This window comes from Furipterus horrens, unplaced genomic scaffold, assembly GCF_987537825.1.
Source record: "Furipterus horrens unplaced genomic scaffold, mFurHor1.1.pri manual_scaffold_3, whole genome shotgun sequence".
Classification (NCBI taxonomy): Eukaryota; Metazoa; Chordata; class Mammalia; order Chiroptera; family Furipteridae; genus Furipterus; species Furipterus horrens.
Window position 1 is genome coordinate 37,370,376 of NW_028327173.1, and position 19,431 is coordinate 37,389,806.

The following is a 19,431-nucleotide window of genomic DNA, read 5'->3' on the forward strand; positions in this document are numbered from 1 at the left end:
TTGATACAAATTCCTTTAATAAGTATATCAGTGACAACTTTATCTTAAAATAAAGTTATAAATCATATCAAATCATTTTGTTATAATTATTAAGAAATATTTGAGACTGCTAATCCCTCTGCAGAAATGCTATACACAGCTGCAAAATGATCAAAGGCTGATGTAATAATGAATCTCAAGTAAGTGGCGTGACCATCAAGTGCCTGTAGGAGAAAAATCAATATGAATGCTCTTAGAAATTCTAGTTAACTGTAAAGCAGTTAGCAGAAGAAAGGTTTGATGTAAGAGTAATATTCTAAATATATAACAATATATAAGATAATATTCAGAAGAGAAGCCAGTCACATATAACAGTACAATTGTTCTAGTGTGTATCAGCCAAATATCAGCCTTGGTTTGATGTAAAATAGCAAATGGAGCTAAAAATTACAACTGTATATTCCCGATCAATTTTTTCAAAGTGGCTTTCTATAGTATTTTTCATGATAGAAGTTTTCTTTTGGTTAATGATGTCTCAGAATATGTTACCCTAGAACATTACTATACTTTTATATTTATATAATTTCTCTGGAAAGCAATTTAGCAATATATTTTAAAGAGCTCTAAATATGTCTTTATCCTTCAACCCAGTAATTCTATTTGTTGAAATTTAGTCATAGAAAATAATTGAAAATGTGAAGGTCATGGTAATGGAAACATGCATAAAATGTCCTTTGTAGTATTACTTATAATGAGAGAGGAAAGAAAGGGAAATTAGTAAGCATTTGCCTATTTGTATACACTTGATTTTATTTTTATATCTGCTGCTTCATTTATTTATTTTTATGTGCAGGAAGTGTTGAAACAAATCTTCAAGAGTATTTTCACTTCTTTCCCCACAACATGAATCATTCAAGTAAAACCAAGTTAACTATAGAAATGTAGAAAAGTAAAGGGAAAGTAACACAACAACCCAAGAGACAAAAGTTGGGAGGGAAGAGGTGGGTGCAGTCCACATATACCATATGCATAAGTTCCTTAAGATTCACCTGCTCAGGACTGCCTCCCCAGAAGGCAAGCACAAGGACCCATTTTAAGAGGATGTTCTCCCCCCCACCCCAAACATCTGAGAATGTTTCAACCTAAACCTTAAGGTTAAAAAGAAGGAAAAGAAAAAAGCAAAACAAAAACAAAAACAAAGAAAACCCCACAAACCACCTAGCCACAACCACCTTCCTTAATCGATCAGAGGAGTTTCTCTTCATTTTATACAAAGATTAATAAGAAATATTGAAAAATTATTTTCTCATCTTATATTGGTAAAGATAATAGAATCAGAAGTTTCTTAGAAAACAGACTAGAAATCGCCATAATATTAAGTTTTAAATGATACAAAATTGTTCACACATTACTATAACTACATATGATACATATGGTTAACAACTAGAAGAAAGTAAGTATAGTAAAAGCTGTTGTGATAGGGTGATAAAATTATCAAGTGATTTTCAGCCTCCTCATTCCCCTATGTTAGTTTCCAAATGTTCTATAATGATGTGAGCCTCCCTGATCCATAGTGAGTCCTGACACAAAGTATTCAGCGAAGACTTACTAATCATAACCCATTGGTAAAGATGGATAAAATAGTAAGGTAACTCAGTCTAAATCATTTTTCAATTCCCCTCAACTAGCCTTCCCAGTCATTGGGCACATTTGGGTGGTAAAGAAAATTAACAGGGTTCAAAAACTTCCACATAGACTCTTTTAAAATGCTGATTTGATAGCAGCTCCCAGCAAAATGTGAAAAGGGAAATTTAATGGACAAGGCGCCACTTTGACCTGCATTTCAAGAAACCTTAATTAAACAAACAATGCCACCAAAAAGACTCCACCACACATTCATTTTTTTTTTATGTTTTTTTTTTTTTTTTATTTCGATTTTTTTCACGTTTTTGTGTTTGGCTAAAACCAGAGCCTCAAAAGCTAGCAGGAACACGAGAAACTCCTGATGAGGCATCCATGGGCATTCATTCCACCTGAGCAAAGCCCAATGGGATGTTGTCAAAAATGCTTAGTCTCTTTCCACCTCATCTCTCTTTGTTTGTTGCTGATCCTACGCTCCAGTTCCCCTTATCTGAATCTCCTTTATCCTTTCATAATTAGCTTAACATCCAATTTTGGCATCTCAACCTTTTTTGGATTCCTATTCTAAAAGGCCTACACAATCAAATGAAAGAAAGCAAACCAAGTAAATACTTACAAATAAAGGAACAAAATTACAACAAAAACAAATAAGTGAATTCTGTTTTATCCTTGCTGCCATTCTGTCTCTGATATATAAAAGCCTAATTTATGAATGCTACATTTAGATTAAATATTATTGAAAATAATTTCAATTGATTAAGTACAGAAACAATAATATCATGAGAGTATTTATTAATTTTATGACTATAGAGATCGGTTTAAAGTTTAAATATATTATTCTGGCTAAAGATAATGTTTATCTTTACAAAGCATATTTACTTACCATAATTTCTTCATTTTGAAGCTGCCCCTCTGTGTGTACTAGATCTAAAACATAAGTTTAACAGAAATGAGTTAGGGCTTACAATACATGAGGATCTGCTACTGAAATTTATGTTCAGCAAATTATGGTATCTTGTAAACTATAGTTAAATCAGATTTACCAGTGTTTGGGGGTAAAAATTTAATATACAAATAGAGAAATTTGATACAAAAGGTATGAAAGATAAACTATTTATGAGCTATAAAACATCTCTAGTGACTATAAACGCAAGGAAATCCAAATGTAAATTATAGAAAAAGAATATAAAGTGAGGGATTGATAAAATGTGAAAATCCCTTTCAAGGATTGGGCTACTAACTTCAACTGCAGGCCTGGAAGGAGCCATTTTATTGTTACCACAGGCAACGACTACAGCTCAATTTCTCACAATAAATTTTTACTATGATGCAGAATTATGCTACCCATGAATTGATCTTCCCTGGTATCCAACTTTAGAAAACCTTTACTCATATAATTTTGGTACAGATTAATTTATTTGAACATGAGTTAATAGTATCAAACATTCTTTTGGAAACATGAATTATTTAATTGATATAATAAAAATATTGACATTTAGAAATTAATTTTATTTGTATTCAAATAGTGTATATAATTTTTAAAGGCACATGGTATAAAAAGGGAAGTCTCTAGGAAGTAAGATTATGTATGACTTTCTTTCTGTTTCCTAACCTTTCTCTAAGGTCATAAAAAACATAATCCTCTGCTTGACCTTTCCTTTGTCCTCCAGTCCTGCTCCCATAAACATTTTCAACTCTTTAAGCTTTTTTTCCTAGAATTATACTACGTTTATATTCCTTTTCTAGATTTAACAATTTTATACTGACTTTATATTACGGTTGGTGAAAATATAGGTCTCTTAAACTAGTATAGTCTTCCTCCTCCTCTGGCAACTTTTCCCTCTTGCCATCGTCTCAATTTTGAAATCAATACCTGATGACTACATTATTGTCTATATACATGTTATTTGCTGCTGAAATAACAAATTATGATCACATTTTCTTCCTCAGCTCCTCTCCCACCGGAAGTTAATAATAACCTCTTATTCCATTTATTTAGTTTTTTTAAATTAGGAAACACTGGAAAATTTCAAACAAACATAAAAGAAGACAGAACACAACTCCTATATATAACTCATCATATAGATTTTACAATTACTAATATTTCACCATACTTGACTTATCTAATTGTTTTTCACTAAAATGTTTTAAAGTCTGAGTCTAAGACATCATATTTCATTTCTAAATATTTGATTATCCATCTCTAAATAATAACAATATTTTCTTACATAACCGCAATACCATTATCACACTAACATTAAAAATAATGCTTTAAGCCCTGGCCGGTGTAGCTTGGTTGGTTGGGTCATCATCCCGTAATTGAAAAATTGCATGTTAAATCCCTGATCAGGGCACGTGCCTAGGTTGTGGGTTTGGTCCCCATCTGAACGCATATCCCTGGGATGGGCGCTTAAGATTCCCACTCTGGCACGTACAGGAAGCAACCAATCGATGCTTCTCTCTCGCATCAATGTTTCTCTCTCTTCCTTGCCCTTTCCCTTCTCTCTCTAAAAGCAATGAAGATAAATAAAAATGTAATAATAATGCTTTAATATCACACAGACCCAGACTATATTCAAATTTTTCCATTGCCCTCAATATGCCTATTTATAGTTGACTTATTCAAATTAGAATTGTCTCTTTTAAATTTGAATTGCTTTCTCTCGCACATGCACATGTTTTCCCCATGCCATTGGCTTACTAAAGAGACCAGGTCAGCTGTCCTGTACAATGTCCCACATTCTGTCATCTTGTTTCCTCATAGTTTCATTTAATTTGTTCTTCTATCATGTCTATTTCCTATAGTTTGGAAATTAAAGCTAAAGGCTTGGTTATATTCAGGGTCTGAGGCCTTCATCAAATGTCTGGTGACCTCTGGCTATCTTTTGTTACTTATAAATAAGTCATCTGAAAACTGTGCATGAGCCAGGTTCGGTAACTAGTGGACTTCAACACGAAATGAGTTAGCCTTTGTCAAAACCCATAGATCTTTTTTCTGGGGCTATTCAGTTTCTCCAAAGATAAACCCTCTCATCTCCTGGCTGGGGCTATATTCTTGGTTGCTGTCATAAACAGCAAAGCACAGGAAGAGTCCCCACCATTCAATATGCAGGTTTCCAGTTATATCCCTGTTTTCAACTCCATGTCTCATTCACTCTCTCTGCTAGGCCTGGTCTCCCTAAGTTCTGAGCCTCTCAACATTCAGGGTCCCTTGGGGAAAACAAAGTCATCACTTGGGGGTGGCTTATGGGAGAAAGGAGTGGTCACCTGGCTTTTGGCTATAGAAGGAAGTATCTAAGGTCCAACCACTTTGTATATAGATGTTCAACTAATGATCCTTTTTTTCTGGCTCATGTCTCAGTCACACTTTGGTTCCATTGCCTTCAGGTTCTATGCCTATGTGGGGTTCTTTTGGGTGAATTGGCTAGCTTCTCATTAATTTTCTTCTTGGCAGGCACTTAGAAGCATTGAGCTATAGAAGTTACTTCTCCATCTGTATCCTCCCTTCCATATATAAATTGATGTTTCACATCTGCTTTGGTCTCCAGTTTTTTTATTATTATTTTTTTGTCCCTTAAGGTTTATGCCTCTTTTTCTCCTTTACTATTATTTTCATGGTATTTTGGGAAGGAAATGAGATAAGACACATGAGAGTAGTATGTGTTTAAGCAGAGGTGACAAATTCTGTTGTAAAGAAGGAAAAATTAATATTTGCTGTTTGTCTACCACATGTCAGACATTTTGTTCACAAAAAACATAAATGTAGGTATCATCTCCATTTTTCAGATAAGGATTCAGAAACTCAGAAAAATTAAGTAACATGTTAACAGTTACATAACCAGTGGATAAAGAAGCAGTCTTGTAACAAACCTGGGTTTTTCTAGGCTATAGATATGTCACTCAAATCATTCAAGTCATCATTTTTCACCTAAATGCAGACTGATTGGAAGTACAGAGCCAAAGGACAATTCTCTGCTCCCTCATGCTCAGAACAATGCTGGTGAAGCAAGCACATACCTCTTTCAATCCATTGCTCAAAATCAACTGGCTCCTTAGACGTGCTTTTTTCAATCCGCAAAGTCCGCACTGACATTGTAAATAAACAAAATAAATTATGTATTAATTATCTAACTGATTCTGTGTTGTTGTCCTTATAGTCCTTTTTCCCTTTAAGACTGCCATGCATTGGTGGGACTGCACAAAGAACTGGGATCGGGAACACCAAGTTCTAAAAACCACTCACTCTGTTTTTCCATAAGTCCCTATGGTGAAATACAGTCTTGTGTCACTATAATCTTACACGTTTGCAAACATACAACATACAGCTAGGGGAGCCTTTTTGAACTTGGTATCATAGAGATGTTTTTGTATATTGGTGGTAATAATAATAGTATTAGTGGTCTTGGTCATAACTCTTCATTTTTAGGGAGAACCTACTATGTGTCAGTCATACTTACTCATTCACTCTTGACTACAACCTTGTGAGAAAAGCATTGCTAACCTACTTTACTGATTAGAAAAGACTTAGAGAAATCAGACAACTTAGAGAAGTCAGGCAAAGTGTTCAATGATAAGAGTCAGTAAGGGCCTGAACTGAAATTCAAATATTAGGTCAGTCTGACTCCAGAGCCTCAATAATTAACAGAAGAGAGACAATAGAAATGCAGTCACCTTCCCTCTGCACTGTTTTTTCTCCATTACCTCTAACCAGGCTCTAGCTACCCCAGATCCATTCTTTCCCTTCTCTGTTCTGTGCCCTGGCAGGATGAGCCCTATGGACTTACTTGCCCACTGGCTACTGGTCAGATCTGGCCAATGGGAGGCACTGGGAGAAAATTGGAGGGCAGTGAGATCAGGTTGTTTTTCCTCCACTCCCTCCTTCAGTACCATGTCTTTGACAGTGGTTGTATCCCTTCATGATTACAGCTCCTGCCAGGTAGGCCCTTATTTACAGGCTCCAGCTTTCACTGGCTCCCATAACACTATTTCCTTCCCTTGGCCCAGGAGTGGTAATGGCTTCCTGCTGTAGCCAGTTTCTGGGTGTCTCACCATCCCTGGTTTATTCTCTTAAGCCAGAACATAATTTTGTAAGTAGTCCCATCAATAAAGTCTCTTCATTTGAACCATCTGGAATGTATTCTGCTTCCTGCCACGATTCTGATATACTTTATCCTTACATAAACATAAGACAGGATTAGAGTGCTATTCCAATGGGAGATTCTCTCCCCAAACCCCTCAGAAAATGTCATTATTAAGAGAAGAATCAAAATTGCCCAATGCAAATAATCAGGGTTATCAGATTTTCAGAAAGAATTTGACAGAGAACCCCAAGCCAAATGAATCTGTAATAAACATGTCAAGGAACCTAGCATTCTGGCATGCTGGCTTCCTATGTTCATAATAGGGTCTTTTGCCAAAGACTTCCACATAGTAAATTGCATGGAAATTATTATGTGCTTTGGAAGGGTTTCAAATTTGCAGTTTCATGGAGTCTAACTGTGCTCAAGGCAGTTAACCCATACTCCTCACTCTCCCACCCCAATAATAAAGCTGGATCCCATGCTGTGAAGAAAAATTAATGTTTTACCAAAAGTTTACATATGTGCCCTCTGCCTATGAAAAAATTTAAAAATCATAAAATTAATGTATGATTTGCTTACCAAAGTAACTTTGAATTACAAGCCTTTCAATTCTTACACGTTTGTGAAAACAAATAATGAACTCTTGGGGAAACATTCCTGTGGTGGTCCAAAATGTTTCTGGATTCCTATTGTTAATTTAAAAAAAAAAAAGAGAGAGAGAGAGAGGAGAAATAGCCAAATAAAAATTAAACAGTCACAACATTCTAGTGAATAAGTATTTTTAAAAAATAAAGGACCCCTGGGTTCTTACAATCCTTTCCTAACCATTCATTCTGCCTCTAATCTCTCCTCAACTTCAGTAATTCTTTACTACTACTATACATATTCTTTAAAAAGAGAATTTATGGCATTCTTGTCTAAAACCTTCAGTGACCTTTACTGTCTATAAATCTAAATGCCTTAGTATGGCATTTTATGACTCTGTAAATAATAATCTGGTCCTATCACTAAAGTACTATGTCCTTGCCCATCACACTATCAGCTCCTACTACTGTAGTCACACTGGGCCAGTTAAAATTCTGCAAACAGCCCTGGCTGCTGTGGCTCAGTGGATTGAGCGTCAGCCTGCGAGCCAAGTGTCACTGGTTCGATTCCCAGTCAGGACACATGACTAGGTTGCACATCGGGTCCCCGGTTGGGGGCGCAAGTGAGAGGCAACCACACAGTGATGTTTCTCTCCCTCCCCTTCTCCTTTCTCCTCTCTAAAAATAAATAAATTATTTTAAAAATATAAAAATTTAAAAAGATAAATAAATAAAATTCTGCAAACACATCACACAGGCTCATGCTCCTGGGCCTTAATATATATGTAATAAATCTCACAGTACAATGTGTTTTTTCCCATTAAGTAGTCAGTTGTCTTTCAAAACACTTAAATAAAAAAGGCTGTTTTTTATATTGTCTAAATATTTCCAGTGAACTTAATTTCTTCCTGTAGGTTTGAACTTCCATCTAGTATTTTATCACTTTAACCTATAAAACGTCCTTTAGCATTTCTGGTGATGCAGCTCTACTTGTGGTGAATAAAATGTCGTTATTCTATCCTCATTTTTGGAGGATATTTTAGCTAGATACAGAATTCTATATTTACAGGCTTTTTGATGAGGGGAGAATCTCTCTTTTTCAGCATTATAAAATATAGTTCCATTGTTAAATGGATCTCACTGTTTATGATGCAAAGTCAGCTATCATTGGTACTATTGTTTCCCTGGATTTAATGTATTTTTCTCCTCCAGGTATTTAAATTTTTTTCTTTATATTTTTAGCAGATTATGATATGGTTTCTTTGTATTTATCCTGCTTAGGGTTTGCTCAGTTTCCTAGATCTATAAGTTAGCATTTTACAATAAGATTGGGGAAACCTAGTTGAAAAACAGAAAACAACCCAGATATCTATGAGCTGATAAATGAATAATAAAACGTGGCAATAAAAAGGAATGAAGCACTGATCTGTACAGCAACATGGGTAAACCATGTAAACATATAACTGAAAGAAGCCAGTCACTAAAGACCACATATGTATAATTCCGTTTATATGAAATGTCTGACTAGGCAAGTCTATAGAAAGATTAGTGGGTGCCTAGGGCTGGTAAGGAAAGGGGAAATACAAAGAACTACAATGGGTTGCAAGGTTTCTTTGTGGGGTGATAAAACAGTCTAAATTTGATTGTGCAGATGGTTGCATAACTCTGTGAATATATTAGAAGTCAGTGAATTGTACACTTTAAATGGGTGAACTGCATGGTATGTGAATAATATGTCAATAAAGCTGTTATGTAAAAGAAGAAATAAAAAAGCCAGGTTTCCTAACTCATAATTCTGAGTTTTTAATACTATGCTTAATATTTGACAATTTTTTAAACTTACATTTATATGGTTTTAAATATTATTTAGGTAAATTAAATTACTTTTAATTGCCTTATGTTTTTTCTTTTAATGAACAAATCCAATATAACATCAAATAATATCTATAGATGTGGATTTTAAAATGACATATAACTGAATCCTCATATTTTTAAAATAAATTATATTTACTATTATCATTTTTTATCCTCACTTGAGGAGATGCTCGATGATTTTCAGAGAGAGAAGAGGGAGAAAAACATCAATTGACTGCCTCTTGCACGCAACCCCAATGGGGACCCATCCTGCAATCTAGCCATGTGCCCTGTCTGGGAACTGAACCTACGACCTTTAAGTGTACGGGATGATGCTCCAACCAACTGAGCCACATTGGCCAGGGCTGAATCCTCATATTTAATGAAGTCATCAAAATAGTTTTCTTCTTATTTATTTATTTTAATCCTCACCCAGGGACATGTTTATTGCTTTAAGAGAAAGAGGAAAGAAGAGAGAGAGAGAGAGAGAAAGAAACATTGATTGGTTGCCTCCCATACATGCCCCCACTGGGGATCGAACCCATAACCTAGATATGTAACCTGAACTGGGGATTGAACCAGCAAGCTCTTTTTGGTATATGGATAATGCTCCAAGCAACTGAGCCACCCAGTCAGGGCAAAATACTTTCCTTTTAAATAAGGTTTATAGCTAATGACTGTTTAGTATCTATTATCTCACATGACTTTTTTCACAACTCTGAAGTAGTCAGAGAAGGTGGTATTATCCCATTTTGCAGACCAGGAAACTGAGACTCAAAGAGCAACACATATAGTTCACTTATCCAGGAGTTTTAACTATAAATCTAGTATTCTTCTACATTACCCAAAAAAGAACTAATTCTCTTCTTCTATTTTTTCTCTTAACTCATTTTTTTTTTCTAGTGCACAACTTTTTTTCTCCTTTTCATTGATATATTAAATGCCAAAGAAAAAAGTAGCATTAAGGACAAGTAAAAATATAATCACCTTCTTTAACCACTATTTCTGGGAAATGCAAAGTTGGGAAGCACTGTTCAGTTGGGGCACATTTATAGCACCATAATTCTATGGTTACTGCCATTTAGATAAACCAATTTATGAGTAGAGAATAATTTTTCATATCTGCTATATAAAGTCTAATTTTATCTGTTGGAAATGCATATAGATTAAAAGTCTCTGATGTGCTCTGTTCAGTTACCAGGTCAGTAACTACTTTTGTTCCATGGGTTTTCTGTACTAAGGGTTTTGTCTAATCTAAAACATATTATGTCCTTAGTCACTACTTATTAATACTGACTGATATGGGAAGATCTCTATTTCTGGCAAAAAACTTAAGGCAAATCTTTATAGGTCTATGTATTCTTATAGCAGTTCCCACATTAATTTCTCTACTCCAAGGCAGAGTGAGATAAATAACTATTACTTGAATGTCAGGAACTAAAAAGCTAAGAAGGATTAAGAGGTAGAGGCAAAAAGCAGCTATTAAGTTTTTGATGCAAAACTTAAGTTTGAGTTTTAGTGTAGTACAAAGTATCCCAAACTAGGAGTTAGGAGACATGAATGTTAATCTTGATTCTGCCATTTGGTTATGTGTGATTTTGAGCAAGTCATTTTATCTCTGATCACCTTTTTCCTCATCTTTACAATAAAGTTGAAAATACTTCTTCTTTTTACCTCTTATTCCCCAAGCTTACAGTGTGTGTCAATAACATAGCAACTATGAAATTATAAAGTCCTATGCAAATGTAAAGTAACATATGCATATATATGTATGTATGTGTATATATGTATATGTATATATAAATACTCAGCTACTTTCCAATATTGTTAAGTTTGACTAATATTTGATGATCTAATTCAATAAGCTACTCAACAAATATTTTAAACACTGTGGAGTTAAAAATGAACAAGTCATAGTTTCTAACTTCTAAGAAGTCACTGTTAAGAAATGAACATTAAAGATAAATAATTATACAATAAAGGAATACATAAGGTGATAGAGGTATCTACCAAATTCTACTGGATTCCAACAAAAAAGGTAAACTCATCCTACCCAAGGGAAAGGGAAAGATGTCAGAGAGAATATAACTACTTAAAGGAAGAAGGGACTTTCGGCCAAGATGGAGGCCTAGGTAGACACTCTTTGCCTCCCTCCACAATCATAGGAAGGAATACAACTACCCTGAAACTAAAAATAACCATAACTACCAGAAAATCAAAATGAATGGAAGTACAAAAAACAAAGATAAGAAGAAGTAATAATATTCATCCAGACACGTTCAATAGCTCTACCTAAGACACAGAGGCAAACAAACACAGGAGCCTGTCAAGATGAGGAGATAGAGAAGTATGACCCCAAAGTGGGAGCAGATGAAGATTCCAGTGGGAGAACTAAGCGATGAGGAGCTAGCCAACCTAACATATGAAGAGTTCAAAACACTGGCAATAACAATGCTCACAGACTTGACAGATATGGTTAAGTATGGCAAATGCATAAGAAAAGAAGTGAAGGCTATACTAAGTGAAAAAAAGGAAAATCCACACAAAACCAATGGTGAAGGGAAGGAAGCTGGGGTTCATATCAACGATTTAGAAAGTAAGGAAGAAATAAACAGTCAACCAGTACAGAATGAGGAAACAAGAATTGAAAAAAACAAGAGGCTTAGGAACCTCTGGGACAACTTTCAACATACCAACATCCGAATCAAAGGGGTGACAGAAGGAGAAGAGGAAGAGCAAGAAATTGAAAAGATGTTTGAAAAAATAATGAAGAAAAACTTCCATAATTTGGTGAAGGAAATAGACATACAAGTCTAGGAGGCACAGAGAGTCCCAACAAGCTAGACTCAAGGAGGACCACACCAAGGCACATCATAATTAAAATGTCAGAAGTTAAAGATAAAGAGAGAATCTTAAAAGCAGCAAGAGAAAAGAAGAGAATTACCCATAAAGGGGTTCCAATAAAACTATCAGTTGACTTCTCAAAAGAAACTTTGCAGGCAAGAACAGGCTGGCAAAAAGTATTCAAAGTGATGAAAAGCAAGGACCTACAACCAAAATTCCTCTATCTAGCAAAGCTATCATTTAGAATGTCAAGACAGATAAAGTGCTTCCCAGACAAGGTAAAGCTAAAGGAGTTCATCATCGCCAAGCCACTATTATATGAAATGCTAAAGGGGCTCATTTAAGAAAAAGAAGATCAAAGCTATGAATATTAAAATGACAACAAACTCACAACTGTCAACAACAGAATCTAAAATATAAAAACAAAAATCAACTAAGCAAACAACCAGAATAGGAACAGAATCATAGGTATGAGGATTATTTGGAGGGTTATCAGCTGGGAGGGGGAATAGGGAGAAATGGAGAAATGGTGCAGGGATTAAGAAGCAAAACGGGTAGGTACAAAATAGACAGGGGAATGTTAAGAATAGTATAAGAAAGGGTGAAGCCAAAGAACTTTCATGCACAATCCATGGACATGAACTAAGGGGGGTGGAATTGCTGGAAGGAAGGCAGGTACTGGGCAGAGGGGAACAAAGGGGAAAAAAAGTGGGACAACTGTCAATAAAATATACTTTTAGCCCTGGCTTGTGTAGCTTACTGGATTGAGCACTGACCTGTGAAACAAAGGGTCACCAGTTCGATTCCCAGTCAGGGTACATGCATGGGTTGCGGGCCAGGTCCCCAGTTGGGGGTGAAAAGAGGCAACCACACATTGATGTTTCTTTCCCTCTCTTTCTCCCTTCCTTCCTCTTTCTCTAAAAATAAATAAATAGATGGAAGCATAACTTAAATGTGTGTATATATATATATATATATATACTTTTAAAAAAGGAAAAGTTGAATTGCTTGTATTTATCCACATACATGGGCTTCACAGAAGAACCACAAAATCTGTATTACAATTGGCTCTATGTTCAATAGTTAAAACTAGTACTTGACCTCTTTAGACCTATCTTATCATGAGTCTAAAATAAAAGGTTTAGATAAGATGAATTTCTAAGTCTTTCCAGCTCTAAAATCACATGATTCTATTAACTAAACTCTGGTCATTGTACACATACCAAGAAAGAGAACTCAAGAGAGTGATAAAATAGCCAGTTTTCCCATTAACTACTTTTTCTTGTAATTTAAAAGTCTGAGAATAATATTAATCTACCTAGAATAAGCTCTAGCATGACGAAGAGGCCAAGAACCAACGAATGCAGGTGAAGAGCAGATAGCGATGCATTCAGTTCAGCAAAGATGTTGCTTAGACTAATAAGAAAATAGGCAGTGGACAGGACAGTACAATGTTTATATTCCTATTTATTAAGAAAACCTGAAATGAAACTTAACTAGATAGTAAAATGTATACTTCCAGAAAATGAGGTTGTTCCTATTTGAAGTTTTGCCTTGTTAAACTACTTAAAACCTATTTGCAAAGGTTAGTTTAGGAATTAATTGAGAAAAGGATCAAAACCAAAATATATACAACTGAATTAGTTTCAGAAATGGGATCAAAAGCAGATATTGTCAAGTAATCTACTTCACCGAGTATTTATTTATTTATTGTTTTTTTTAACCAAATGTTTACTAAACTATATTTAACAGGGTTAGTTGTTATAAAAACACACAGTCCCAGTATTTCAAGTGTTCACAGACCTTATATCAAGACTTCAAGGAAGAAAAAATAATAACTCTTACCCATCAATCATATTTTCAGGAGGGTGTTTTTCATCACTTGATGTCGCTAAAATCACTTCAGCCCCTTCAGAGCTCAAACAGAGATCAACTTTTCTCATCTTAAACTGTTTAACCTGCAAATAAAACAATAAAAACAAAGCCACTTCTTGATTCTCCGTACTTAAATGTGAGAAAAGGAAGCGAGAGAAAGGCTGTTGCCTAGCACACAGCTTAACAACCAAGCTATTCAACAAGTGGGAGGGACTCTGTAACATGTTATTTACATAAGTAAACTTCAGACCTCTCCTATGAATAATCTGTAAGATGAGTATTTCCACTACATTAGTCCACAATACAAGACCCTGACTACTCTGACATAATTTCTCTGCTTATAAAATTAAAAGCCCTCAATAATTATATAGAAACAGATAATAAGCTAAGGAGACATAATAAGTGGATTTTTCAAAATTAAATTGTTACATTTCTGAAATTATTAAAAAATACCTGGAACATAAAAACAGGTTCTTTGTGATTGTTTATACATTTATCAACTGAAGTAACAATATTATTTACATCTTAAAAGACATAATCATTATTCTTTTATTGAGCAAGCTGTGTTTGGCTTCTGTGAATTTTTCTTGAAGCCTCTTTCAATGGTTAGCTCATTTCATGATTGGTGATTTATGAGTGCACCTGCTCACACTGTGCTGAGCGTTCAGCAGTTTTTGACCAAAAATGGCACGACGCCTGTGCCCTACCCTCCCTATTCACCCAATCTCATCCTGAGTTACTTCTTATTTTCCCCAGAGGAAAAGCGTCTTCAAAGGAAAACATTTTGCCAATGTGGAACAGGTGACACACAAAAAAATGGTTGCACTACTAAAAAGCAATCAAAAGTTAAAAAACTGTTTTGAGCAGTGGAGAAAAGAAGGCCTGAGGATGAACACTGTATCATACGTTTATGGGCCATTCAGCCCTCTTCTTGTTTTGTTTTTCTTATTTTTGGCTGTTTTTTCTCCTGGGTTGTTTTTTTAAAAAAAAATTTTGCCCATTTCTTCTTGATCTGTAGGTATTTCTAAAATGAAATATTCTGGATAGAAATCCTTTGTGATGTGTTGTAAATATCTTCTACTCTGCGGTATGATTTTTCTTTGTAATTTTGTTTTTTTTGTAAGAGTACCACACACACACATACTTTCTTTTTTGTTACTGAACTATAACATACATATAGAAAAGCACACAAATAATAAGTATATAGCACAACGAATTTTCACAATGTAAACACACCCAGGTAACTACTACCCAGGTAATGCCACCCAGGTAAAGAAATAGAACATTACCAGCATTTGAGAAGCCTTGTTTATGCTCCCTCTCAATCACTACCCACTCCTTAATAAGCATGGTCCTTATTTCTAACACCATAGATTAATTTTGCCTGAACTTTCTATTAATGGAGTCATACAGTTTGTATTCATTTGTATTTGGCTTCTTTTAGACATTATGTTTTTGAGATTTATCCATGTGGTTGTGTGCAGCAGAGTTGAAGTGTATCGCAGGGTTTCTAAAAATATTATATTTAATTATTTATCGTGAATTTTTCACTATATTGCAAGATTTTGCAGTACTGTATACGTATGTTGTTAAAGTTACGTAGGTTTAAGAGTGTAGAATAAATGTAAGGTTCCTATTTCGCTGGGGGGTCTAGAACGTAATACCCGCAATAAGTGAGGGAAAACAGTATATTGCTAACATAAAACAATATCTTTTATCTTCACCTGAGGACATGCTTATTGATTTTAGAGAGGGGGAAATAGAGGGAGAGAGTGAGGAAGAGAAACATTCAGGAGAGAGGAACATTGATCGGTTGTCTCTCATACATGCCCTGAGGACCAAACCCACAACCCAGGTATGTGCCCTGACCTGGTATTAAATCTGTGACCTTTCAGTTTATAGGAGGACGCTCTAACCAATAGAGCCACACCGACCAGGACCAAAACAATATTTTTAAAAATTTCTTTATAAGAAACTACTTAAAGAAAAAGTAGCAATTAATGGTAAGGGCTTAATGAATGTATATGTAATAAATACAATAATAATTCAGAAGACAAGAAGAGGGTAAATGAAACTACTTTCTATAAAGTACTTTCTTTTTTTAATTTATTATTTTTTTAGAGAGAAGAGAGGGAGAAAGAGAGGGAGAGAAACACTGATGTGCAAGAAAAACATTGACAGGTTGTCTCTCACACATCCCCAACTGGGGATCTGGCCCACAACCCGGGCACCTGTCCTGACTAGGAATCGAACCAGTGACCTTTTGATTTGAAGGCTGGCACTCAATCCACTGAGCCATACCAGCCAGGGCTGTAAAGTACTTTCATAAAATTTGTACACTGAACATGAAGTGATATATTAATTCAAAGTAGACTAGAATGTAAAGGATGCATATTATAATCCTAGGATTAGAATGAAGTAATCATTAAAAACTATAAAACAGTTATAGGAAGAAGGACAACAGAGAAGAAAAAATGGAATAGCATAAAAGTACTTGATTAATCTGAAAGAAGACCAAAAAGAAGTCACAAAATAAAGACAATTAGAAAGTAAATGGCAAGAAGATATACTTAAGCACAAATACATCAATTATTCCATTAAATGTTGATAAACTAAAGACTACATTTTCAGAATGAATTAAAACCACTCAATTAGATATTCTTTTCAAGAGACACACTCTATATGGACAGACTGAAAGTAAAAGGATAGAATAACATACATCTTAATTATATGGTAAGGCAAATTCCTCTACTTAATTTAAAAATTTATTTGATTCTGTGCCTTGTACCTTATTAAAGTTTTGTTAAGTTACAGAAAAAAATTTATGAGATGTTGATTGCAATTTAATTCCATTTATAAATTAATTTTGACCAACTATCACGTTTGTGACAACGAGTCTTCAAATACATGAATCGGGCAATCTCTTCGCTTTTTTAAGACTTCTTTCTGGCAAAGTAGATTTTAAATCTTTTTCATCCCTGAAAGTGTCCAAGAAGACTAAGTGATAATCTATGAAGAAAACTAAAAGAATTATTCCTATGTTTGGTAGTTCTTTTAGTCAAATTCTAGAACATGTAGATTGCACACAGATAATGAAGGATCTTAAAACCAGGTTAAAGACAATGGGTTTTATCCTGTAGTCCAGTGGTTCTCAACTGGACTAAAGGTGATTCTGTTTCCCAGGGGACATTTAACAATGTCTGGAAACATTTGGGCTGTTACAACTTGGGAGGGGGGTGTGATGCTACTGGCATATAGTGGACACTTTGCAATGCTGCTGAATATCCTATCATGCACAGGAAGTCCCCCCCAACAAACAATTGTCTGGTCTAAAATTAAATAGTGCAGAGGTGGAATAATGGTGTGGTAATCTATCTGGGAGTGGAAATTTAGGGTTGGAGATGTAGGAAGAGTACTTGCTGTAAAAAAGTCATATTTTAGAGCAGCAATTTTCCACCTTTTTCATTTTGTGGCACACATAATTACCAAAATTCTGTGGCGTACCAAAAAATAATTTTTTTGCTAATCTGACAAAAAATAGGTAAAATTTTGATTCATTTACACCAAATGGCTACTGTGTCGGCTATTGTCATTTTTTAATTTGACACTAGAGGAAAAGTGGACTGTGACCCTGAGGTATGTTTTAAAAATTCTTGCAGCACACCAGTTGAAAATCACTGTTTTAGGGGAAAGTATCTAGCACTGATGTGTAATATACGAATAAGGAAGTATACTCTCCAAATGTTCAGTTCTTTTCTTATCATGTAAGTTATCTGAGGAAAGCAAACATGTCCTTTCATAAAAAACTCATTTCATACCTCCTATATCCATCAATATCCTTCCTATTTCCTGTGTTGAGTAGAATTAGTTAAATAACAAGTAATAAATAAATGCCAGAAGTTGGGTTCTCTTCAAGGTTCTTTTGTTATGGTTAATGAGAAAGAGGCAAACCAACCCCAAAGAAACTCATGGGAGAACTCATCTGATATGCTGCTTCCACAACTCCAAAATGCAGGTTTGGGGATGTAGTCAAATCTCACCAGGAGGTCTCTTACTCTAAATACACATTCCAATAGGGCCTCAGGTTATCACAGGCTGTGCACTCTGGGGTGCTGTCCTTTGCATTTTTAAAGATCCCTAACATGGACTTCTCTGATGTCCTGTCCTGTCCTCGAAATCCAGAGCCACTTAAATATCCATTCACCTCCAGTTCACCTGCCCTTTCAGGTCCTTCTTTCCAAAAACTACTGGGGTTTAGTTCTCAGTTCACTTTCTCTTCTGACCAGCCCTTTGGTTCTGGTACTTTGATCCTTTTCCAGAACATCCATTGGAAACATCTGTGTAAATTAGAAAACAACCACCCTCTGTCCCCCGTGCCACAATCTATGCTTGGTATCAGCTAAAAGACAAATCAGCCCTGACACCACCTCTTACCTCCATCCCAAAAAACCCTTCTCCTCAGTTCCAGGCCATTTCAAGACCTCTAAGGGCCCTGAACATGCATTCTTTTTTGGACATCCTGCCTCAAATTATATAAAGTACATTAAGTGAATCCACATCCTACATTAACTATAATGCGTAACTATACGGGTTACGTTGCAGGAGGTAGGTTACATTCTGTGAGATTTATTAATTTCGATTTGCAATTGTTTTCCCATTTGGGGGGTCAAAACATTATTTCAGAACTTAAAACAAAGTTGTGGACTGGCAGTTGTGTCTCTAGGTCTAAGGGGAGAGAACAGACCTGCGTCAGACTTCCTCCTTCCCAGTCCCCTCACCAGCCGCCCCTCAGCGCCCTTCGGCCTCCCCGCCGCGCGTCCCCTCACAACCCCCTTCCACTCTTGTTCAATTCCCTTTCCACTAGCATCCCTCTCGGTCGGCCTTGTCCAGCCAGGCTCCCACCCCCCCAGGTGCCGACCTAGCCCGCCGGGCCGACCCGCTCGCCTGGACCTCGGGTAGCTCCAAAGGCGTAGACGATGGGGCCTCTACATCTCCCGTCTACCACACCCTCAGCCCCGCTCCTTCCCCCTCCTCCCAGCCTCCACGGAGTTCCCCGGCGCGAACCGGTCTTCAGTCCGGAGTCTTCGCTCCACCCCGTCCCGCAGGCCCCGCCCCACCCGGCGTGTTCCGACCCCCCCCCCTCAGCCCCGCCCCCTGCTTTCTCTCCACAGCCCCCCACCCGCCCGGGCCTCCTCTATTCTCCCGGGCTCGCGCCCATCACTACTCTGGGCTGTGCTCTCCACCCCACCCTCTAGCCCCACCCCAGACCACGCCCCTAAGTTCGTCCTGACTTCCCGGGCTGAGCGGCGCAGTCCCGCCCAAAGGCCTTTACCCAGGCCGGAGCTTGAGTACACTCTGGCTATCCTCCCCCAGTTCAACTCGATCCCTGGGGCCTGCAAGACCCAAGGGACCCACCCCGCCCCCCGCGTGAGCACGCACGCGCAGTCCCACCTCTCCGAGACCCGAGACCGTGGCCCTCAGGTTGCCTGCCCAGGGCTCGACCCCGCCTCTAGGCCTGGCCCCGCCCCTCATGCCGAATACAGCGCACGCGCGTCTCCCTTGCCCAGCCTACC

The 19,431-nt window shown here is 36.7% G+C and overlaps 1 protein-coding gene across 3 annotated transcripts; it reads right to left on the reverse strand.

The window, feature by feature from the left end:
- On the reverse strand, positions 1-19,390 carry IFT25 (intraflagellar transport 25). 3 transcript variants are annotated; one of them, XM_090271632.1, is made up of 6 exons: positions 19,310-19,390; positions 13,829-13,941; positions 7,281-7,387; positions 5,638-5,706; positions 2,504-2,547; positions 1-203 (listed from the first exon to the last, which is right to left on the reverse strand). In XM_090271632.1, exons 1-6 carry the CDS (start codon positions 19,388-19,390, stop codon positions 90-92), a joined length of 528 nt encoding a protein of 175 aa, XP_090127758.1. In that variant the 3' UTR covers positions 1-89. The 3 variants fall into 3 exon arrangements, with proteins under 3 accessions (XP_090127758.1, XP_090127757.1, XP_090127756.1); XM_090271631.1 differs by lacking the exon at positions 19,310-19,390 and adding an exon at positions 18,809-18,948; XM_090271630.1 differs by lacking the exon at positions 19,310-19,390 and adding an exon at positions 18,777-18,844.
- Positions 19,391-19,431: the final 41 nt, after the last annotated feature.